The following is a 23,863-nucleotide window of genomic DNA, read 5'->3' as shown; positions in this document are numbered from 1 at the left end:
AGTGTTTCTCAAGCAAACAGGTCAGTTTTACCAGTGCATGACATCTGCAATATATTTTCATTACTTAAAACACTAATTTTTTGTTGTTACTGTTCCTTAAGTGCCAGCAAAATGTCGCTTTTCAAGTGCCAGACGTTTTTAAAACATTTTGTCCTCTCTCACTTTAGGGCCATTTTCTGAGGGGAATCCTTTAGTTTACCTAGGAAAACTACATTGTTTTTTCGGGAGAACCTGAGCTTTCAAAAATTTTTTTTGTCTTGTATTTCTCTGCAAAAAGATTTATAGAAAGATAGAAGATATATATCAGAAAAATATTTAATCATACACATGAAAATCCAATTGATTTGGAAAGCCTCCTGTCTCTCGAATGTGCCAATACCAGATCTATAGTTTTAGGGAAATGTAGGACTTCTGTACAGCAAAATCTCCTGTCAGTAAATTACCGAATTTTAAAGCATGAAGGCAGAACACGGCATACTTAAGATTCCAAGGGCAAAAAATCCTGAAAAAGTAGGTTTACCTCCAGAAAACAATTTATATTTTTGAAAAGTACACATTCGGCTGATTCCAAAATGTCTCTCTACTCCTAACCAAAACATCAGAGCTTGTCTGAACATAGCGATTTTTATAAAAATGTATTAAAATTCTGAAAAATCACTTCAAAGGTTTTATTTTGCTGCTCTGCATATCTCACACTTTATTAGGTACAAAGAAAATGCACCCTGAATATGATTGCCAGGGGTCCACGGAACATTTTTATGCCCATTGTGCACAGGTTTACCAAAGTATGTGGCATTTAGAGACACATATATGAAGTTAGTGCATCCAAATTGTCCAGGACTTTACTTAAAGGGATCCTGTCATCGGAAAACATGTTTTTTTCAAATGCATCAGTTAATAGTGTTACTCCAGCAGAATTCTGCACTGAAATCCATTTCTCAAAAGAGCAAACAGATTTTTTTTATATTCAATTTTGAAATACTGTATGACATGGGGCTAGACATTTTGTCAATTTCCCAGCTGCCCCTGGTCATGTGACTTGTGGCTGCACTTTAGGAGAGAAATGCTTTCTGGGAGGCTGCTGTTTTTCTTTCTCAATGTAACTGAAGGAGTCTCAGTGGTACATGGGTTTTTACTATTGAGTGTTTTTCTTAGATCTACCAGGGAGCTGTTCACTTGTGTTAGGGAGCTGCTATCTGGTTACCTTCTCATTGTTCTTTTGTTTGGCTGCTGGGGGGGGGGAAAGGGGAGGCGGGTGATATCACTCCAACTTACAGTACAGCAGTAAAGAGTGATTGAAGTCACATGACTTTGGGCAGCTGGGAAATTGACAAAATTTCAAAATTGAATATAAAAAAATCTGTTTGCTCTTTTGAGAATCAACACATTTACTGCATTTTTTGTGGGGTAAAAACACCAAAAAATATGTTTACCCCCCCCCCCCAAAAACATATATTTTTGGAAAATACACATTCTACCAAATCTAAAATTGGTACCCATCTGAGTAGCAAGGCTTCCCCAAACTTGCTGGTTTCTGTGAAATACCTGAAAGTTGCCTCTGCTTCAACTTACCAGCATCATATCGACCATGTATCATTACGTACCAAGAAAAAGCACCCTAAATATGATTGCAATGGCTCTTTCAAATGGGATGATGCCTATTGTGCATATGTTTACTAAAGTATCTGGCATTTAGAGGCCTCAAAATGAAGTTAGCACAGACAAATAGTCCTGTGGGTAACTTTAGCTATAGTTTTAATTATGAAAAATCTATGGTTTCTGTTATTTCTCAAGTAAAAAAGAGAAATGTCTGTGGTTCTTTTAGGCCTAAGAATTGGAGTTGTGCAGGTCAGATAGGGTGACACCAGCAGTCCTGACTTCTCAAGAACACTAGGGTTGCCACCCGGCTGGTATTTTACGGGCCTAGCCGGTAAAATACCTGCCGGGGCTGGTATTCCAAATGTACCGGCAATGTAGCTGCCGGTAAATTTGTAATACGATCAAAAGGAGCCCTCGGCCTGCCCCCAATCCCCTGCAACTTACCTTTTTTTTTTCCTCTTCTAGCGTCCGCGGGTCTCTGTCACGTGGACCCGCCCCCTTTGATGTCACGCCCACTCCTTTTGATGTCACACCCCGCCCTTTTTGAGGCCCTGCCCCCAGCAGCCGGTAAAAAAATTTATAAAAGGTGGCAACCCTAAAGAACACAGAGGCCCAAAAAGGCCCCCCACTAGCCCAATACATAGTGACTGTCTATGGCATCTAACGGCAGGCCCTCTGGCATTTGCCAGAACCCACAGATTGCCAGTGCGGGCTGCCTGCTCTGTCACTTTAAGGCTAATGTCACACAGAGGTTGAACTCTGCCTTCAGAAAAGGGCAGGCACCCCCATGCTAGCATTAGTGATGTTCTTTTCCTGCACCCAGAACCAGTGTTGGCCCAGTTTGGAACCTTATGCTCATCCATATCTAGTGACCTATTCATCAGAGAGTCTGATAGAAACCACAAAAAATAAAATCTCCACAAAGCATTAAAGTTTAGGAGATATTTATTCAGTTAAAGTTAAATAAACTCCACAAGCAGATTAAAAGAAATTGCCATTTCTAGAAAAGAAACAATTGATGCAGATAAATAATACTGCAGGTGGGCCCTTCCCATAGAGTCAAATTTGGGGGGGTCTAAACCCAAAAAATAAATAGATATAAACTTACTCGCAATGCATAGATAGTTAATGTTGGTCATTTATCAACACTGGGCATATTTGCAGTAACATGGGAACCAATCACATAGTTGTATTTATTATTCTACCTACAGCTGGCTCCAAAAAGCCAATTACTGATATAGAAAATAAATGTTAATTGCGTAAGTGCTCCGTAAACTACTCAGAATAAGTTTACATCACTTTTTTGGGTCAAGATCCCCTTAAAATGAGCTCTGCAAACGTGTCTGTTGTCTCATGGTATTGCTCATTTGCTAGTAACCACTGACCCCCAAAAAGTGCTGCTGTCTGACAGCTTGAAGGTTTACAATGCTACATTTGTGGCATGCAAAAAAAATTATTACATTTTTTGTTAATATAATTTGTGCAGGAGCACAAAATTAGAAACGGAAGCTCCAAATTATTTCTAGTTTTTATAAATTTCTTATTTGTTGGCTTTCATTCTGAATCTCTCTTATAAATCAGCCACTTGTACTGATTGGCAGCCTAAACGCTTGAGGGTCAAATTGTTGGTGCCCATTGTATATTGTTGTATTCCAGCATGAACCAAATGGTGCAAGACCATGGACAAAAGCCGTAGTGACAATGTTTGTTTGAATTAAATTGCACCCAGTTGTTGGGTGGAACATTCACTAACTTCACTAACACTTTTCTCATTCATTGTTACAAGACAGTTACTTAGACTAACAGCTCGTTGCTAGATCAAGATAAATTGGAGGAAGTCGGAGTTCTTCCATACTGCACTTGCCCTTTGATCCTTCTAGAATGTTTTTGTGTTGCATGTGTTTAGTTATGTAAACTACAGCAACAGAATGAATGCTAAACTGGCTGACACTGGTTTTTTTCTCAAGTGGACAGGGCAGTATCTCCTGAGCCTATAGATTAACATGGAGGAAAATAGTGAACAAACCAGCTACTCAGGTTTATCTAGAATTCTGTGCTTAAGGTAATATGGAACAAAAAAAAAAGTCAAAGGAATAAACTTACGTTTTTTAAAATTTAAGTCTTAATGCTGTCTGTCTTGTATAATTTACAATCAAAGTAACATAGAAAGTTGCTTTGAAAAAGACATCCATCCAAGTTCAACCATTTCTGTCTATATATAACCTGCCTAACTGCTAATTGATTCAGAGGAAGGAAAAAACCCTGTTTGAAGCTTCTTCAATTTGCCTCAAAGGGGGAAAAATCCCTTCCTGACTCCAAGATCAACTTTGTACTAAGAGCTATTTTCTAAAACCCTGTTTTTTTCACTTGCTAAAACCCAATCCAACCCATTCTTCAAGCTTGCTAATGTACTTGCACGTACAACTGATTCAGGGAGAGAATGCCACAGCTTCACAGCTCTCACTGTAAAAAATCCCTTCCAAATATTTAGGCGGAACCTCATTTCTTCTAATCGGAATGGATGACCTTGTGTCAGCTGGAAGAACCTACTGCTAAATAAAGTATTAGAGAGATTATTATATGATCCCCTTATATATTTATACATAGTTATCTTATTCTCCCTTAAGTGCCTTTTCTCAAGCAATAAAAACCCCAACTTGTGCAGTCTATATTCATAACTTAGACCTTCCATACCCTTTACCAGATTAGTTGCTCTTCTCTCGATTATATTTCAACAATATCACATTGGAGCACTGGAGGCCATAACTACACAGCATATTTGGTTTTCAAATGTTTACAAAATGCACCATGGTTAGGGTTGCCACCTTTTAGCCTGGTGGAGACCGGGCAGGGGGCAGGGCTGTGATGCATAACATTGCTGCGTTGGGGCTGGACATGGAAGGGGTAGACTGTGATGTCAGGGGCGGGGCTATGATGTGGCGTTTGGCCAATTGCCGTGTCAACCTTAGAGAATCCAAAAGCATTTCAAGTACACTGAGACCCAAACAGCCCCCCATAACAGCAGCCCAGGTTTGTGCTGTACAGTGTAATTTTATAAGGTTAATGTCACACGGGGCTGAAACTTGGCCTGCTGAAAAATACAGGCGGAGAATCAGCCCCTATGGTGGAATCAGTCCGTTACCTTGCCCGCACCCGGATTCATTGCTTTGGCCTGGGTGCAGGTAAGGGACTGATTCCACCGTAGGGGCTGATTCTCAGCCTGTATTTTTTAGCAGATCGAGTTTTAGTCCTTTGTGGGTTAATTTTGTTTTGCACTGTGTATGAGTAACTGAAAATGCATGCTTCAGGAGCTCTATAATTGTTTATGTAAATATGCTACTGTGTAGCCACAGGGCTGCCATTTAAGTTCCAGTAGGGCTGACATTTAACTAGCAGATAAAAGATAAGTTGATTAGAATACAGTAGTTTTAATAATATGGTGGAGATAAACAAGGTTCAGATGTCACTCACAGCTTTCTGTGTATATGCAGAGATGGGAGGACAGGCAGAAGAACCATCGAACAGGGCAAAGTAAATAAGTGATGTTTTATTCCAAAAAGGAAGCCTTACATGTTCCGTGCCTTTCCCCAACTAATCAGGCTAAATATTAGTTAAGTGGTTCTGTTATTAAAGAAAACAACAACAATTCTTTCTATTTAGGCCTCTCCTATTCATATTCCAGACTCTTATTCAAATCAGTGCATGATTGCTAGGGTAATTTGGACCCTAGCAACCGGATTGCTGAAAATATAAATTGGAAAGCTGCTGAATAAGAAGCTAAATAACTCAAAAAACACAAATAATAAAAACCAATTGCAAATTGTCTCAGAATATCTACATCATACTAAATCTACATCATACTAATTCAAAGGTGACCTCCCCCTTTACCAATTGAACAAGTGAAACAGTGTCTAGCTTCACATATCAACATACTCTTAGGGCAATGACAGACAGGACATTTTGTCACCCGCGTTACAGCAGGTGACAAATTCTATTTGATTTTTGAAGTCTTCTTATACATGGTCATTTTTTGATGCTTTTTGAAGCTCATTTGAGATGCATGTTTAAGTGCACCAAAATGCATCAGCTAATTAATTCTGTATGGTTGTACTCCACAAGCATTTGTAAATGCATAAAACATGCCCATGTGTAATAGGGCAAGGGCATCATCCGCATTTTATTTTTAAATAGAGGCAGAGTAAAGCATATCCACTCATATGCTCATATTCCCTCAGCTTGACAGATCTGACTTTGGCCTGCATGGAGCTACACAGGCATCGGTGCAAAAACACAAATACAGGAATGCTCGGGACCTGGGGTTGAGCCACGATATCGATCGGGAAGGTTTGATTTTTAACCGACCGACCCATCAGAGCCCCTTGGCGTATCATAATTCGATAGTTCGAATTACCCCCGATATAGCCATGCCGTTAGTGGCATATCGGGGAAAGATCCGCTCGTTTGGCGATGTCGCCAAACGAGTGGATCTTTGAGTCTATGGCCAGCTTAAGTCTACTAGAAAATCATGTAAGGCCATAGACACACATACAGATTTTTGGCGCAGTCCACGCTGTGGTTATTAAATAAGCTGAGCACTGCGCAAATACGCTAACATAATGTGCCGTTGCCTAAGTTTGAAACTGCTAAGCGTATTTACGCGGCAGTCTGCTTTTTTTAAAAGCCGCGGAGCGGACCTCTCTGAGAATGCGCCGCATGTGAATCAATGTCCTAAACATTAAATAAAGGCAATAGGCTGGTTTTGCTTACAATAAGGATAAATTATATCTTAGTTGGCATCAAAAACACTGTTTTGTTGTTACCGCTAAAAAGGATATACTTTTTTAAAATTGTAATTATTTGGTTAAAATAGAGTCTATGGGAGATGGCCTTCCTGTAATTCGGGGCTTTCTGGATAACAGGTTTCCTGATAATGGATCCTATACCTGTATATGCATCCTGTGGATATAGACCCTTCATCCGGATCACCTAAGTAAGACTCAACGTTTGGAGGAGTTACAAAATTAACCTTTTCCCCTGTCCATAAAATTATTTTAATCAAGACACTGAATATGTAAACCATTATCTAGTTAGGCTAGCATAACAGGCATGGCATACAAGGGTGGGCATTGCCTATGCAAATTATTGGATGATCCAGGTTCATGCCCTGTGGGTTTTTTTTACTATCTAGCAAAGCTCTTGTGTTCCAGTAAAGTTTTACCAACCGTTAGACCAGAAATATGGATCCAGATCGCATGTGCACTATGGCGTCTCCTCCCAGCGATAGAGATAATTGATGGCAAAATAACAAGAATATTAATAATAACAAAAAGATGGCCACTCTAATCACGATTTTGCTGCCAGAGATGTATTTCTTTTTTTATCTATATACAAATAATATCTTTTGCTTGATATGGTGTCAGTTTGCAGAAGGACTTATATGTACAGGAAATATGGGAAACCGGAAACAGTATCACCATTTGACAACGCTGCAGGCCCTTTTAAAATGGTTGTTCACCTTTACCTTTTTAACTTTAAGTATAATTGAGACAATTTACAACTGGTCTTCATTTTTTTGTGTTGTGGTTTCAGTTACTTAATTTTGTTCTGTAGTCTCCAATTTGGTATTTTATCAGTTATCTGGTTGCTATGGTCCATTATGATTAACCTTAGCAACCAGACAGTGGTGTGAATGAGGGATGTTGTGAGGGACTGAACAGAAACAAAAATAAAAATGAACAATATTGCCCAAAAATTACACTCCCAGAATGCTCGGGACCTGGGGTTTTCTGGATAATGGATCTTTCTGTAATTTGGATCTTCATACCTAAAGTTTACTAGAAAACCATGTAAACATTAAATAACCCCAACAGGCTGGTTTTGCTTCTAATAAGGATTAATTATATTTTAGTTTAGATCAATACAAGGAACTGTTTTATTATTACAGAGAAAAATAAAGTCAGTTTTAAAAATGTGGATTATTTGGATAAAATGAAGTCTATGAGAGACGGTTTTTGATGCTACAATGGTATTTCAGTGCGGAAGTTTGCTGGAGCAGCACCATTAACTGATGCGTTTTTGAAAAAAAACATGTTTTCCCATGACAGTATCCCTTTAACCTATTTGTAAATGTAATTGCAACTGAAACCATTACAGAGGAGTATATCTTTCTGTTTCTTTACATGCACTTCTGGCATAATAAGGGGAGGTATAATCAAGCCGATATGTGCCCACCAGTGAGTCTACTCCCTTACCTTCTACCCCTCGCTGGTATGCTTCTTTTTCGAAGTTGCACTAGTCTGGGATAATATTTAAGGAGCGCCATGCACCATCTTGTTCTGGTGTCCCAGGAATCCCTGTGCCACCCTGACTGGGCACATGTACAGTACTGATTTTTTTAGACAATACTGCAAATGCCCCCAGCTTCAGTAGGAGCAGTGGGTGCCTGGGACAATGGCAGCGTGATGTTCCTCAAAAACTACATTGGGCTGGTGCATTTTTTGTAGAAAAGGAAGACAAGTCTGGGTTGCAGGTAAGTAAATAGAACCACTGAGGGGTGCCTAACAACTTGCCTCCATAATGATATTATCTTTCCTTATACTTTTAACAATGCAGCAGAAGGCAGCAGAAGTCAGTTCCCCAATAAGCCTGCTAATCAGCTGATTTCTGCTCTATTGTCTAAGTCAGAATGGAGAATAGGAACAAATATATATTTATACAGCATACTATTTCCCTATTTTATTGTTGATCTTGTATCTAACATATTATCCTCACTGGTAAAGCAGTTTTCTTATCAGGAATCTCATTGTAAGGTTACATATGCCTGTACCTTTAAATGCTAACAGTGCAGGTGAGGGGCAGGTATGGGGGCGGGATGTCTAGAGGCAAGAACTGTCAGACAGGTTGATCTAGCTTCTCACTGCCAGTTCCCTGCCATTCAGCCGGCAGCAGCAGAGGGACCAGGACGGTGCACGTGGGCTCTGCTGTGTGACTTGCATTCTGCCTGGAGCTGCAATGGGTGAATTAGATGGGCACAACCTGTCAGTTATTCTACTGCAGGAATATGACTTTGAGAGACGTTTTGATGATCAGGGTGCCATCCAATGGATGCAAGAAAACTGGTAAGTGCTTTCCATATAACTATAAAGAAGAGAATCATGTTCACATGATATGCTGCTTGTTTTATTGCTCCCTGTCTGGCTTGTTGCTGTTTCCAGAAACTAATTGCAAATTTCTTTTAATTATTATATTTTAAAAATACATTTGTGTCTTTATCTGGGTTTCAGTATCTGCCTAGAGCTTTCTCCTTTAGGTGAATTGCCCTTGGTCCCTGACTTAAAGCCTGCCACAGACAGACATCACTATACTTAGCGGCAAATTTATCAATATTCAAAAAGGCCTTTGTTTACCATGATTACTAAAAATGTGACTACCGATACAGGTATGGGACCTGTTATCCAGAATGCTCGGGACCTGGGCTTTTCTGGATAATGGATCGTTCCATAATTTGGATATTCATATATTAAGGGGCACATTTACTTAGCCCAAGTGAAGGATAAAAAGGAAAAATACTTCGAATTTCGAAGGTTTTTTTTGGCTACTTCGACCATCGAATTGGCTACTTCGACCTTCGACTTCGAATCGAACGATTCAAACTAAAAATCGTTCGACTATTCGACCATTCGATAGTCGAAGTACTGTCTCTTTAAAAAAAACTTTGACTACATACTTTGCCACCTAAAACCTACCGAGCACCAATGTTAGCCTATGGGGACCTTCCCCATAAGCTTTCTAAGCTTTTTTTGATCGAAGGAAAATCCTTCAATCGATGGATTAAAATCCTTCGAATCGTTCGAAGGATTTGAAGGACTTCATTGTTCGATCGGATGATTTTTCCTTCGATCGAAGCATTTGCGGTAAATCCTTCGACTTCGATATTCGAAGTCGAAGGATTTTACTTCGAGGGTCGAATATCGAGGGTTAATTCGACCAATAGTAAATGTGCCCCTAAGTCTACTAGAAAATCATTTAAACATTAAATTAACCTAATAGGCTGGTTTTGCCTCCAATAAGGATTAAATATACCAAGGATCAAGTAAAAGGTACTGTTTTAGTACTAGATAGAAAAAAATGCGTAAAAATTTGGATTGTCTTGAAAAAATGGAGTCTATGGGAGACGGCCTTTCGTAGCTTTCTGGATAATGAGTTTCTGGATAACTGATCCCATACCTATACAAGTATTTCAAAATAGAAAATTTACATTTTATTTGAAGAAAAAATTAATTACTTCACCTCCTAAAACCTGTAACAGGTCTGAAGCATTTATTTAGGTTTTTTGAGATTTTTAAAATGGACACATGAAAAATGAATGAAACAATGCAATTTTGTATTCACAACTTGATCAGGTTTTTTCTTAAATATGCTGGCAATCGAGGGGAAAGAAGTTGCACAAGTTTTATCAAGTTTTTTTAAAAACACAGGCTTGATAAACTGTCTTCTTAGTATCAGTATTTTATAGTAGGTTTTTACTGTCCACCAGGGGCGATCCTGGCCCCTCCCCCGGAAATTCGCTCTTAAAGTACCAGGAGCAGCATTTTTACTGCCCCTGGTACCTAGTGGGGCGCTGCTGCCTGAGGCGACAGCCTCAACTTGCCTCATTGGCGAAGCACCCATGCTGTCCACACTGATAATAATATTATATAAATGGTGCTATAAGAGTGTGCATGTCATGCGATGCATCATTACAAGTTAGGTAGTATTTACTACAGTAAAAGGTTGAACTTGATGTACATACAGAGACAGAGATGGAAAAGATTACCTGCACTTACAGTAAACAAATTGTATGTGCCCTCCAAGGCTTTCCCAAAGATCATCAGACACTATAAATGAACAAAAATATAGATCAACACGGGGCATTTCAATGTCATATTTATTCTGATTCCACAGGTCACCGGATTCCTTAGTTAGGGCTCTTATGATTACATGGATAGTTCCAGCCCATTGAGCATGTGTAGATTTGTTAGTTTCCAGATGATGGAAGTACATGGGATACACCTCTTTCCATTTCATTTCCCACACCTAAGTTTCCTCCTTTGCCTAATGAGAGATGGATTGACAACATAATTAATGGGAAAATCTCTTCAGCATGACCTGTTTATCTTGTACGCAATTGCCTAATATAAACTCAGTTATGTAGTAGAGAATTATATTTGAAGTACTTATATACAGTATGTATATATATCAGTTGGAAACAGCTCCAATAACACATTAACCAGACTATACTTTCCATAGCTTAATAAAAGGCTATTAGGGTGTAATAAACATAACAGATAAGGCTTTCAAATTGCTATTTCACTATCTTTTAAATGTAGGTACAATACCAAGTCATTTTCCATGCCAAATAAGAACAATACCGTGTCATGCTGCACTGAATTCGTTTCCTCTGACACTGATAAAAAGGTGCTTGTTCCCCATATGTCAGCGTATTTAGAAATGGCGACACAGCAGTATATACTGTAGATATGGACTTTAATACTAAAATACCAAATACATGCAACTGTATGTTTGCAGAGAGCAGCCAAGCCAGAAATGCAAACTTATACTATGGGACCTGGGGTTCTGGATAACAGATCTTTCTGTAATATGAATCTACATACCTTAAATCTACTAGAAAATCATTTAAACATTAATGAAACCCAAAAGGCTGGTTTTGCTTCCAATAAGGATTAATTATATCTTAGTTTAGATCAAATACGAGGGACTGTTTTATTATTACAGAGAAAAATAAAGTCAGTTTTCAAAATGTAGATTATTTGGATAAAATTGCATCTATGGGAGACAACCTTTCTGTAATTCGGAGATTTCTGGATAATGGGTTTCCATATAATGGATCCCATGCCTGTACTGCATTTGGTTATTCTTTTATTTGATGACTTTGACCCCCCCCCTAGAAAATGTCCTGCAGATCCCATGTCACAGTGGTCAAAATGCCTTTTGCCTTAATTTGGATCAAGTACAAGGTATTGTTTTATTACTACAGAGAAAAGGGAAAACATTTTGAAAAATTTGGATTATTTGGATAAAATTGAGCCTATGGGAAATGGCCTTTCCGTAATTCGAAGATTTCTGGATTACAGATCCCATACCTGTATACACAATTGAATGAGGCCACAATTAACTATACAGAGTGTCAACTAAAGTGCTTTGTTCTGTATACCAGCACATATGGCATCTTGGACAGTACATACTAGGGTGCAAAGATATTATTTGGATGTTATTTAGGGCACTAGAATGGTCACTATGTTATGGTGGCTTCAGTAATAACAATATGAACATACCATGCTGTATAGAGTTGCTAAGTAGGAGCACAGCAGGCAGAGCATAGCTTATAGTCTATTTAAGGGGATTTGACAGTTTTCTTTGTACTAAATGAAGCCGGCCTGGGTGTGTATACTGAGATGTATACTAAGGTGTGCGAGGAATTTCAGTGGGTGGAGGTAGCTTTGCATTTACTTGCTCTTTCCCCTGCTACAAACACATTTCCAACATCCGTGGCAGCCAATATTGATTTGCCAGTTAATTATCATGACAATAAACACCAAGCATTGTCATACAGTGCCCTCTAAAGTCCCTCCAACAGGGCTGGACTGGGATTCAAAATAGGCCCTGGATTTCCAAATACACAGAGGCCCAAACAGCCCCCACCAGCCCACTTAATAGTCACTTTACAGTGTATATGGCATCTTACAACAGCCAGAACCCACAGATCCGGTCCGGACCTGCCCTCCAAAGTTTTATTGTTTGGTGTGTTGAAAATATTGAATGTGCAGGGTGATACCGGCAGTGGCACGGTCTGTGACAGTTTATTGTCACTTAAATTATGATGTGGGAAAGGAGGTTAAAGGGAGAATATACTTTATGTAAAAAAAAGGTTTGTTGGTTTTATGACAAAAACAAATAAAGCTACAATGTGATTATGGTTATGGCCTTGTCTGTAGAGGGGCAAGTAAAGGTAGTCTGTCCAGACTAGAAATACATATAATCTGTCAATTTGACAGTGAGAGGAGGCACAGCTGTCTCATATTTTCTGTTCAAATGGTTTTGTTAGAGGATACTGGGAATCTGGGGCTGCTATCTGATATGAACTCCCTTTAGTTTTTTATGCCCAGAAAAGGGCACATGTTGATCTTTCCTCAACCTGCACTTTACTACCACTGAGGTTCTCTATTTATTTTCCGCATGCCTTAATCTCAGACATGGTACAGAACCACTCCTCTATCTACATGCTTGTCTCTGTCCCTCTCTCTGTCTCTCTCTCTTCGCAGGCCTTCCTTTACATGGCTGGGGACACAACCCTCTCCATTTCTTCCTGCACAACTCTAAACTGAAAAAGATGACCATACCGTATGTTACCATATACGATAAAGGTAGCCCCACATGGTATCTGTCAGGGGCACAACTTTCAGGGGCACAACTTTGGGGGCACACCCCCTCCCCATGAAATTTTTATCTGGGCCCCCCTCTGCAATTTTTTGGGGGGGGGGGGGCGTGGCCACAAGTGACAGGCAATTTTGCTCCTGTCACAACATGTCCCTGCACAAAATCATGGAAAGCAGGGGGCAAAGCAGACAACCACCAGATTCCATTAGTATCTATCCCTTGACCCTTGGACCAATTGATTGAATACCATACCAGTTGGTCCAGTTATGGCCACCCTGTAAAATCAGGGCTTGGTCTCCAACTCTCCATTTATAGGTACATTTGTCTATGTCAGATTCAAGTAAGATTCTATTACTGCAGTGCCCAAGTAACTCATATATGCAATTTAAAGAACTAAGAAGCAGAAAATGACTTTAGGCAATGGAACAAAGGTGATACAAGTGTATTCTTCAAATTCCTGCAAAGCTCAGATATGCTATACACACCCAACAAGAGCTATAACACTGATCATAAAACTAAACTCCCATTTCCTGATGTAAAGGTCAAATGTTCTGTTTTATGTCGTCTAACTTTTACTTCTGCAATGATGATTATATTCCTCTGTTCTCTGTTTCATTGATTGATGTTTAAAATTCCCTCTTTATATGCAAATATGTATTTTTTAAATTTGATTGAAATGTTTGCTACTTGTGATCACATGTGTAGTAAGCAAGGTGTTCTGAGTATGCCGAAATCATTGAAGGATGTACAAAAATCAGAGAATATGCATAAAATATATAGACTATGGTTAACTGCTCCCCAAACCCCAACTAATTTTATAAAGGCTGAGCATTAATAGAAGCAAAATCCCACAAGTACTGCGACTCAGACTGACACCTTGGAGAACACAGAAGCAGTGGCGTAACTAGATATTACTGGGCCCCACAGCAAATTATTTTTCAGGCCCCCAAAATTTTTAGCAGTTGACTTGTTTTACCAATATTTATTGAAACTGTATATGAATTAGGGCCTCGTGGGGCCCCTATACCTCCTGGGCCCCCCTGCAGGCGCAGGGTCTGCTTCCTCTATAGTTACGCCCCTGCACAGAAGAGAGATAATTGTCAGGTCTATGGTATCTTAAAACCAATCAAAAAAACCACAGAGCCTGCAAAGAAAGGGAGATCCCAGGAATCTTTGGGTAAACTTTCTACTATTGGATCTTAAAACCAATGCTGCTACTGTTATATTATTTGTTCTTATCATTATAAATGGATCCTAGGGTCAATTCCAGCTCCTAGTGTGAGGGGCAGAGCACTGGCGTGGAAGTATTGGCAAAAAACACCACTGTTTCCCCCATCTCGAGTGCAGGCTCTGTTACCCCGCCCCAACATTTTTAGGTGATAGGTACCCTCTTAATATATTTCAATGCTGATTGTGTGCAATAATCAAAAATAATGTTTCTTCCTCAGGAGCAAGTCTTTCTTCTTCTCATTGCTGTATGCTGCATTGATATTTGGAGGTCAACATATGATGAAAGAAAGAAGGAGGTTTGAATTGCGCCGGCCTTTAGTTCTCTGGTCCTTCACATTAGCTGTCTTCAGGTAAGTCTTTTATAAGACTATTTAACCAAAATTTGCTCTTAAAAAGCAAGCACAAAAAGAACAAAAACCAGTACCACTGCAAAATGTAACCAATTTTCTCAGTTTATTTCACTTTTTTTTTTTAACTGAAATAGTGAAGTATCAGGATATTATTGTAACTAATAAAATGAAATTCATGCTTACGTGCAGGTTATATAGGAACATGGTTCTGTATCCTGTAGTAAATGCCACCTATCATTATTATTTATTAGACAAAGGTTACTGCTAAGAACCCCATTCCACCATTGGCCCTGTTTCTGCACCACTCCCTTATTTCTTTATTCGTTGCAACCCGACTATAAAACATGGCTGTAAAGTTCTCAACTGACTTTAACTACTGGCAGTGCCATTGGGGCTTTGAAAGGCAGGTTTATCTCACAGGTGGAGAAGAGTGCGGCTCCAGGTGCATTATCAGTCTGTGCTTGAGTGTATTTAGTCAGCCATATTTTGAATGATGCAATGTTTCTAAATCAATACCATGAACATGAGTCTATAGTTCACAAATGAATCATGTTCAGATCACTGCACACATAAGTATACGTCTTCTCTTTCATGTATATCTGTGAGCAGTGGTGTAATTAGGTGGGAGCATAACTGTGGTTCATTCAGTATGGACCTGTGACCCAATGATTCCCATTATGTTCCATAATTCCCATTCCTGGACTCCACCCCTCACTTACATCTAGAGCTGATACAGGCGGAGTGGGGCCCACAAGTGTGAGGCTCATGGGACAAAGTTCACACCACTATTTGTGGACATGCACATGTGGGCCCTGGTTTAATGTTAAGTTAGCCTTTTGTAAATTACTTTTCAGTTAGTACTTAAGATATTAGTAAAATGAACAACCTTTCCTTACTAATTTCATCTCTTGAAATAAAATCTCTTGTTCTGCAGGATCCTGCAAAGATAAAATTGTGTCACATGGGAGACATTATATGCATTTTAGTTATTAATATCTAATATTCTAAAGGTGGTGGCACACAGGGAGATTAGTCGTCTGCGATAAATCTTCAGTACTGCGGGTGACTAATCTCTCGAAGTGCCTTCCCACAGGTAAGAATGTAAATCGGCGGTGGAATGGCATATGTGTCGCTTTGGTATTCCGAAGTCGCCCAAAGTTTTCTTGTGAGGCAACTTCGGGCAACTTCCGGTGGGAAGGCACTTTGGGGAGATTAGTTGCCCTCCGTAATAAAGATTTATCGCATGTGCCACCACCCTATCTTGAATATTGTCAGAAAGACACTAATATTAAATACTGTATATATTTATATATGCTAATGCAGAAGAGAGGTATTACATCAATGACATCGGCAATAGGAATGGAGATCTGTGGCCCATTCCTCACTCCACATATATCCAGTCATATACACTATCCCAGGATTCAAGGGTCCATTTAATTGATTTGGACTGTAGTGCTATGAGCAGCTTGCAGTGATATCTCAGATGTAGTCATGTACAGCACCATTTGGCCTGTGGATTTGTAAAAACGTGATGTGATGTGAAGGTGTCAACAAAATATTGATGGTTTTTATCTATAGAGGAATAGTGTCCCTACATTCCAGGCATTTCTAGATATAAACAAACAAATCAATTAACTGAGTAGGATTCTGATTTGACAGGATGTTATTAGGGCCGGAACTAGGGGTAGGCAGAGTAGGCATGTGCCTAGGGCACAAAGCTGGGGGGATCGCCAGGCACGTACCTGCTGTGTCGCCTACCCCATGTCCGGTCCCGTGTCTCCTCGACTGCTGCTGCTAGTTTATGCGTAAATGCGCTTCTGCTCATGCGCGCACGTCATGCCGGCCAGGTTGCCTTGGGTGCCTGGTCTGGTTGGCCCGGCTCTGCATGTTATATTGTTATTGTTTTAATGTGGACCTGGGTAGTAATCCAAGAGCAAGACCCTTAGTGCTCAGGCATGGAGCACTTATGCCCTGGTAAATGACAGTGATCTTCACCTTCTGGAGGACTAAAAATCCAGTATGAGATTAAGAGTACAATGTCTGAATGATGCTCAATTTGGGAATGGGTAGAGGTCTATGTGCCTCCTCCATGTGTCCTTAATGAATACAGCACTGCTGAAAGCAGGGAACACTGTATTCATTAGCATGGCCACAGGACAGTGGCAGTTCATGAAGGGAGAAAGTCAGGGTGCAAAGTGCAAAAAAATGGAGCAATGTATTATTATTATTATTATTATTAACATGTATTTATATAGCGCCAACATATTGCGTAGCACTGTACCCTATGTACCCTGCCCTCCTGTTGGTAAATGACTTCCAGTAGTGCTGAATAGGAGTTACCTGGGTGTCTTAGTATAATATTTTGATGGGTTACTTTCCGAAGGCCATGGCATTATCCTCTGTAAAGGCCTAGGGCAGCACCAGCTGAAATACACATTTGGACATTATAGCTATACTGTATATGCAACGCTACTTTGTGTAATAGGTTGCACAAAATGGTCTTGGTAGCAACAAAACATAAGGTTCTCATAGACACAGAACACAAGTTATCAACTATGCAAACATATGCAAAGTTTGTTTTAGACAGTTGTATGGCAAACCAGACCTAATATCACATGTTATCTGAGAACCGTCGTGTCCTGGGAGATATAGGCATTCGGCAGTTTGCTGTATCCATGGAGAATCTAGACTTTTCTGTTTCCAGAAACCTTCCATGGCATTTGTTTGTTTGTCCTTATTTGCAGTTTCCAGGAGTAGGATTTCATGTAAATAATTTAGTTGCTTCGTCCTGCCCTGCAATGCCATATATGTTGTCCAGAACAATAGCCCAGGTGTTAATTAGTGACTATATCCCAGCACATTATTACCTAAGGGTCTGGAGTGAGCATCACAATACAAGAAAGACTTTAGCAGCCGTGAAAGTTATGTAGGCTTGCTCTCTAAATAATAAATGCTTTTTATTAGCTCACTGAGAACAAATGTGTCATTTAACAATAGATATCCATGATATGGACTACAGTATATGGGCAATATCTTTATCTGCAAAATGTGCAGTTAGCTATTGCCTTGGGGGTTGATTACCCAATAATCCAGTTAGACAGCAAGAATTTACTGGAGAATAAATGCAATGCCGTTTTAGAGCAAAACACTTCTAAACAAGTTACCAATCATGCATTATTTAGCATTCAGGCTAGCATTATGCACAGGGCTGTTTCTAACATTATTGAGAATAGTACATATGTGAGTGAAACATTCTGAACATCATGGAGATATACACAAAACAAGGAAAATAATTTTGGGGTAGACATAACATCCATGCCATTAGACAGTAGACTCTAATGCATTGCCTTAAATGTAACCACGGAGCAGAAAACAAGTGACCAGGGCTGCTGTTATAAACCCACATATGACTTGGAGACCAGAGATGGGAACATTTTATTTTTCAGGACCAAAGCTATATCCGGGCTCCCTTCTGTTGTACCAAATGTACCCTCCCAGCAGCATGCTAAACGTTAGTATTATTTGGGAATGTTTTAAAACAAAAGCTGTAATTCACATTGTACATTTTAGGGCTTATAATATAAAAGACACTATGTTTGCCCAGGAGCAGTAGTAACCTATAGAAACCATTCAGCAGGTAGAATTTAGTAGTCACCTGTTTAAAAGCAAACATCTGATTAGTTGCTATGGGTTACTGCCCCTGGGCAAACTTAGTGCCTTTTATTACATAACCCCTAAAGTCTGCTACCTAATGAGATTAAACAGTGTTGCTTTAATTTGAGACCATTCTTGTTGTTTCTAGAGAACAAAAAATCCTTTGACCTTCCATTATATGTAGCACTCTGCTTCTAAAGCATGTAAATCACCTTTAACTTTTACATTCTTTTTTTATCTTTACAGTATCATAGGTGCGGTTCGAACTGGTTGGTTCATGGGGAATATGCTTATTAGCAGTGGTTTCAGGCAGTCGGTGTGTGACCGTGCGTTTTACAGTGGGCCTGTTAGTAAATTCTGGGCTTATGCCTTTGTCCTAAGTAAAGTGCCAGAACTTGGTGAGTAAATTATGTTTAAGATTTCTTTCTGTTGATTTAAAAATAAATGAACAAAGAAACCTAATTAGGACAGATATTAAGAAATCGCAAATGTTAAAGTGCCAGAACTGGTAAACTTCTGGAGTAAGTTTCCACACTACCAGCATTCATATGTCCTGTGAACTCTGGGATTGGGTAAAAATTACAACATAAGTATTTACAGTACAGTGATGGGCCCCAGGTCCAAAACTTAGATTCAAATTTCAGGTACACAGAGGCCCAAACAGCCCCAACAGGCCTATCAATAGTCACTGCCTATGGCATCTTACAGCAGTTTTTTTTGGCAGTTTTTTTCTCCTGCTCCTCCCAACAATGGGGTCTGCTACCCCCTATTGTTATGCAACCAGTCTATCCAGCTTGTGCTAATAATTCTCAGCAGCAACAGCCCTATTTTGCAACGGAAAGATGGGTGGTTAGCCATGAATGCATGCATAGAAAAAGATACATCACATGATTCTATAAAAAACACAGAAATGAGTGCTGAGTAATAGTTTGTTATATACAAAGGTGTAACTACTATACAGAAGACCCTGCGTTTGTGATGGGGAGACAAGGGGGGCTGCTGTATGGTAGTTTCCCTTTCCCCTCACCGGCACTGTAAACTTTGGGCGGCAGGTGCCTGCCAGTTGTTGGGAACCAGGCAGGGATTGGGCCTAAGGTTGCATGCCAGTCCCTACCATTGTTTTATTGTAGGGGTTCCTGGCACACTTGAGGTATACCTTTGGTTTTATAAGAAGCTGCTACTAACCAATGGCATGCTAGGAAAGAATGAGTGACATTGGAAAAACATGGCTGTGTATATCAGTGTTGCATCTTTGGAAAAATGACAATTTAGCTGCCACCATACTTGTTTTTTTTCAGTGTCTGGGAAGTAAACATGAGCCAAATGCAAGTTATTGAATGGTTAAGTTGAGACTGTTAAGAATTTTTATAAACATTCCTTAAAACCAGTGATAAGGTAATGCCTTGGGGCTTTGCTTGATGTTTGTCAGCATTCCTACCTGTCTATAAAAACATAACAACATTTAGTAGGATGGCTCTGCTATGTATAAAGATCAGTTCATGTGGCTCTAAAAAGCAATAATAAGAATGTTGATATGATCTAAACAGCTTAGTAAGGGTAAGGTCACACTGGGAGATTCGGGGAGATTTAGTCACCTGGCGACTAATCGCCTTGTCTTTGCGGCGACCAATCTCCCTGAACGCCTTCCCTCACTCTTGCACTGGCTAAAATGAAAAATCGCCGGCGCTAAAACACATGCAGCGTTTCGTTTTTCAACTTCGGGCGACTTTGGAACATGAAATGCCGCATGTGCTTTAGCGCCAACGATTTTTTATTTTAGCCAGCGTGTGCCGCGTGTGCTTTAGCACTGGCAATTTTTCATTCGGGGAGATTGGTCGCCGCAAAGACGAGGAGATTAGTCGCCAGGCGACTAAATCTCCCGAATCACTCAGTGTGACCTTACCCTAAAGCAGCTCTGGATCCAAATTAGTTATGAACTGGTTAGATCTTTCTTATCATCATGAGGGAGGAATGAATTATAAAAGAGGCAAGCTGTTTGAAATGCAGAGCAACCAGTTCTTCTAGCCCACCAATGCACTTTCATCTATTTATCAGAGCTGGTATTCCTCTCTGTTTTCTCAGGGTGTAACAATGCCTATTTTTAAAAAGGGGTGTTGAAAATTGCTTTTAATCCACCCATCTCTTTGGGTGGTAACCTGTGACCTGTTTCTGTGTCCCATGCCCTTTCATACGGTTATATTTTTTTGTTTGTTTATTAGAAGAGTCATCAGTCCTGTTTCACAAGTGGGGATTCTGCATAGTGTGAGATTGGGGTGCCCAGCAATTTGGGAAATACAATATATTTGCCATTTTATTATCAAACAATTTATCATGCAATATAGTAAACATACAACAAAATGGAACAAATTATGAAACAAAATATAAAAGAGTTTAGATGGAAGAAGGAAACAGGGTTTGTTTTCAAGCAGTCTAGATAAGCAGAAAAATAATTTAGTTTATTTTATTACACTACATATAAATACATATATATAAATATATATATATATATACACAGCAGCTGCATGGGTGCTGGTTATAGAAAGTCTTAATACATTACCAAAAATCAATCGCACTCCAATGTCTCTTGTGCAAACAAAAATGATGGTTTATTTCTAATGTATTTATATATGTATATATATGAAACCAAATTCTACATTATTCAGCTAGGCATTAATAAAACTACAGCTAGGAATATGCTATATTTGCACATGTAAAACTGATCTCAGATCTAAAAAAGAACAATTTCTAGTTGTGAATGATTCATGTGACAGTTTTACATTAGGGAACTTACTATTGTGTAATGTTACCTATAGTATCTGTCTGCTTATATTGTCCTTTGCCCCCTTTCAGTCATACACCTTATGTAAAGAACTCAGTCACCTGTCACAAAGTGATTTCTCAATAGAAGAATAAATATATTTATTTCTACCCAACAGTGTTGTAATATTACTAAAATAAAGTGGAGGATGGTCTTCTCTTTAAAATACATCTATCAAATATATTTGTAGTCTCAACACACAACATTCCATGCATAACTTGCATATGTTTGTACTTTAAAGGGTTTGTGCAATAGTTTGTCCCCTTTTTCCTTGTTTCCCCTTTTCCTTTTCTTCATTTGATTAGCTGTCGTTAAGCTCAGTGAACCCCATTAAGGTTACCTTTTAGAATAAATATTAATTTCTGGCATTCCTAAATCCTAAAATATGTTTTCCTTTTCAACATGACTTCTCAAAGTCTGATTTATTTTGCATCATATATATAACTTTGGATTGATTAATTACTACAGGTATGGGACCTGTTATCCAGAATGCTTGGGACCTAGGGTTTTCCAGATAAGGGGGTCTTTCTGTAATTTGGATCTTCATACCTAAAGTCTACTAAAAAATATTTAAAACATGAAATAAACCCAATAGGCTAATTTTGCTTCCAATAAGATTAATTAATCTTAGTTGGGATCAAGTAGAAGGCGGGTCTGGACTGGCAATCTGTGGGTTCTGGCAAATGCCAGAGGGGCTGCTGTAAATTGCCATAGACAGTCACTATATATATTAGGCTGGTGGGGGCTGTTTGGGCCTCTGTGTGGCCTGTTTGGGCCTCTGTGTACCTGAAATGCCAGGGCATATTCCTTCTACTCCAGACCTGGTAGAAGGTAATTTTTTATTAATACAGAGAAAAAGGAAATCATTTTTAAAAATTTGAATTATTTGATTAAAATGGAGTCATTGGGGTATATTTATCAAAGAGTGTAGTTAGAGATCTCAACAGTCCACAGAGTGAAATACCGCCTCTCTCTCCATTCATTTCTATGGGATTTTAAAGGGCGTATTTATCAAAGAGTGATGTTGAAAGTTCACCATTTTATAAATACATCTTAGAAAATCCTATAGAAATGAAGGGAGAGAGGTGGTATTTCACTGGTATGGAGATCTCTAACTTCACTCTTTGATAAATCTATCCCTATGAGTGATGGTTTTCCCATAATTTGGATCTTTTTGGTGAATGGGTTTCGAAATAATGGATCATATACCTATACCTTCTGTAACTGCTTTATTGCTTTTTTTTAGGTGACACCTTTTTTATTGTCCTGCGCAAGCAAAAGCTGATCTTCCTCCATTGGTACCACCACATCACTGTGCTGCTTTACACTTGGTATACCTACAAGGACATGGTTGCTGGAGGTGGATGGTTCATGACCATGAACTACACGGTGCATGCCTTTATGTACTCTTACTACACATTGCGTGCCGCTGGGATTCCCGTTCCACGCCCCTGTGCCATGTTCATCACATTTACCCAGATCTTACAGATGGTAATGGGCATCGTGGTGAACGTTCTCGTATATAGGTGGATGCAGGATGGAACTTGTTTGAGTACCACAGAGAATATATTCTGGTCCTCTCTGATGTATTTCAGTTACTTGATCCTTTTCTGTAGTTTCTTCCATAAAGCATACTTGAAATTTCCCACTCAAAAGAAGAATGATTAATTTGGTGAGATCCTTGGCCTGTTCCTTGGAGCAGTATTGCCAACATCTGTACATTTCCAACTACAATGTGACCAAGGACTATATTTACATAATAAATAGTGCATATAAGGTTAGAAACACCTATAGTGAATAATGATGGGATGCCAACGGCACCATCTCTATAAAGATTATTGTGTTTATGGAAAAGTATAACATACGCAAGCCACGTTGATGTGTTATTTAATACGAGGTGCTGACAATGCAAACAATTTTGAAGTTTTTTTATTTAAAGGGAACGTTTTCTGTGAATTTAAGGATAACAGTAATATTTTCATCTGATGCAAAATACCTCTTTTTTTTTTTTTAAATGAATTCGCCAATTTGGGCTCAGATAACGGTATGCAAATAACTGCACACTGAAAATAGATTTGCTCTGTGCAAAACAGAAATTGGTATAGCTCCTTTATGTTTTTCCTCTTAATTTATTTCTGCAAGAAAATGTAATGGAAGCAACATGTATATAATAGCACCATGTTAACCCATGCCCCAGACACAGTGAATGCAGCATTATAAGACTCATATCAGACAGCGCACATAGGGAAGTTAAGCCGTTAAAGTCTATGGATAAACTAAACACTAAACCAAGCAGGCATATTGTATTGAAAACAATCTCCTGCAGATGTCATTGCACAGGTCTAAGTCAGACACACTAGTACAATATATACTGGACCTTGAGCCAGTGTTGGACTGGCCCACTGGGATACCAGGAAAACTCCCGGTGGGCCCAGGTGTTTGGGGGCCCTTGAGTTGCTAAAGATTTGGCCTATTTCATGGCTATTTCCTATTTCTTTGAGAACAAAGAGGTTAAATATATGGAATAATAGAATGTAAAGAATAGAGACTAGAAGAATAGAGGTTGAGTGAGGAGAAGAATAATAATAGTACTGAGAGTGGCCCCTGGTCTAAGGTTTTTGGGTGGGCCCCTGGTGTCCCAGTCGACACTGCCTTGAGCCCTAGTTTCCCCATAGACTTTGCAACTATTCTCTGTGTTCTGTTTCCATAACTAAGCTCCTGGGCAAGAACATTTGTACTACTGTATTTTGTGCATCTTCACATAGAATTTTTCTGT

General features: G+C 39.3%; 1 protein-coding gene across 1 annotated transcript; it reads left to right on the top strand.

Annotated features, from left to right (window-relative positions):
* Positions 1 to 8,513: 8,513 nt before the first annotated feature.
* Positions 8,514 to 23,596, top strand: elovl3.L (ELOVL fatty acid elongase 3 L homeolog). Its single transcript, XM_018225418.2, has 4 exons — positions 8,514 to 8,717; positions 14,484 to 14,615; positions 18,516 to 18,667; positions 22,334 to 23,596. Exons 1-4 carry the CDS (start codon positions 8,611 to 8,613, stop codon positions 22,753 to 22,755), a joined length of 813 nt encoding a protein of 270 aa, XP_018080907.1. The 5' UTR covers positions 8,514 to 8,610; the 3' UTR covers positions 22,756 to 23,596.
* Positions 23,597 to 23,863: the final 267 nt, after the last annotated feature.

The sequence above is a fragment of the Xenopus laevis genome, chromosome 7L (assembly GCF_017654675.1).
Source record: "Xenopus laevis strain J_2021 chromosome 7L, Xenopus_laevis_v10.1, whole genome shotgun sequence".
Taxonomy (NCBI): domain Eukaryota; kingdom Metazoa; phylum Chordata; class Amphibia; order Anura; family Pipidae; genus Xenopus; species Xenopus laevis.
The sequence above is the reverse complement of the archived record's forward strand: the minus strand, read 5'-3'. Positions and strand labels throughout refer to the sequence as shown.

Coding starts and splice junctions, on each gene's coding strand:
- elovl3.L (XM_018225418.2), top strand. CDS start 8,611: ATGGGTGAATTAGATGGGCACAACCTGTCAGTTATTCTACTGCAGGAA. Junction 14,616..18,515: donor TTCACATTAGCTGTCTTCAG/GTAAGTCTTTTA, acceptor TTATCTTTACAG/TATCATAGGTGCGGTTCGAA. Junction 18,668..22,333: donor AAGTAAAGTGCCAGAACTTG/GTGAGTAAATTA, acceptor GCTTTTTTTTAG/GTGACACCTTTTTTATTGTC.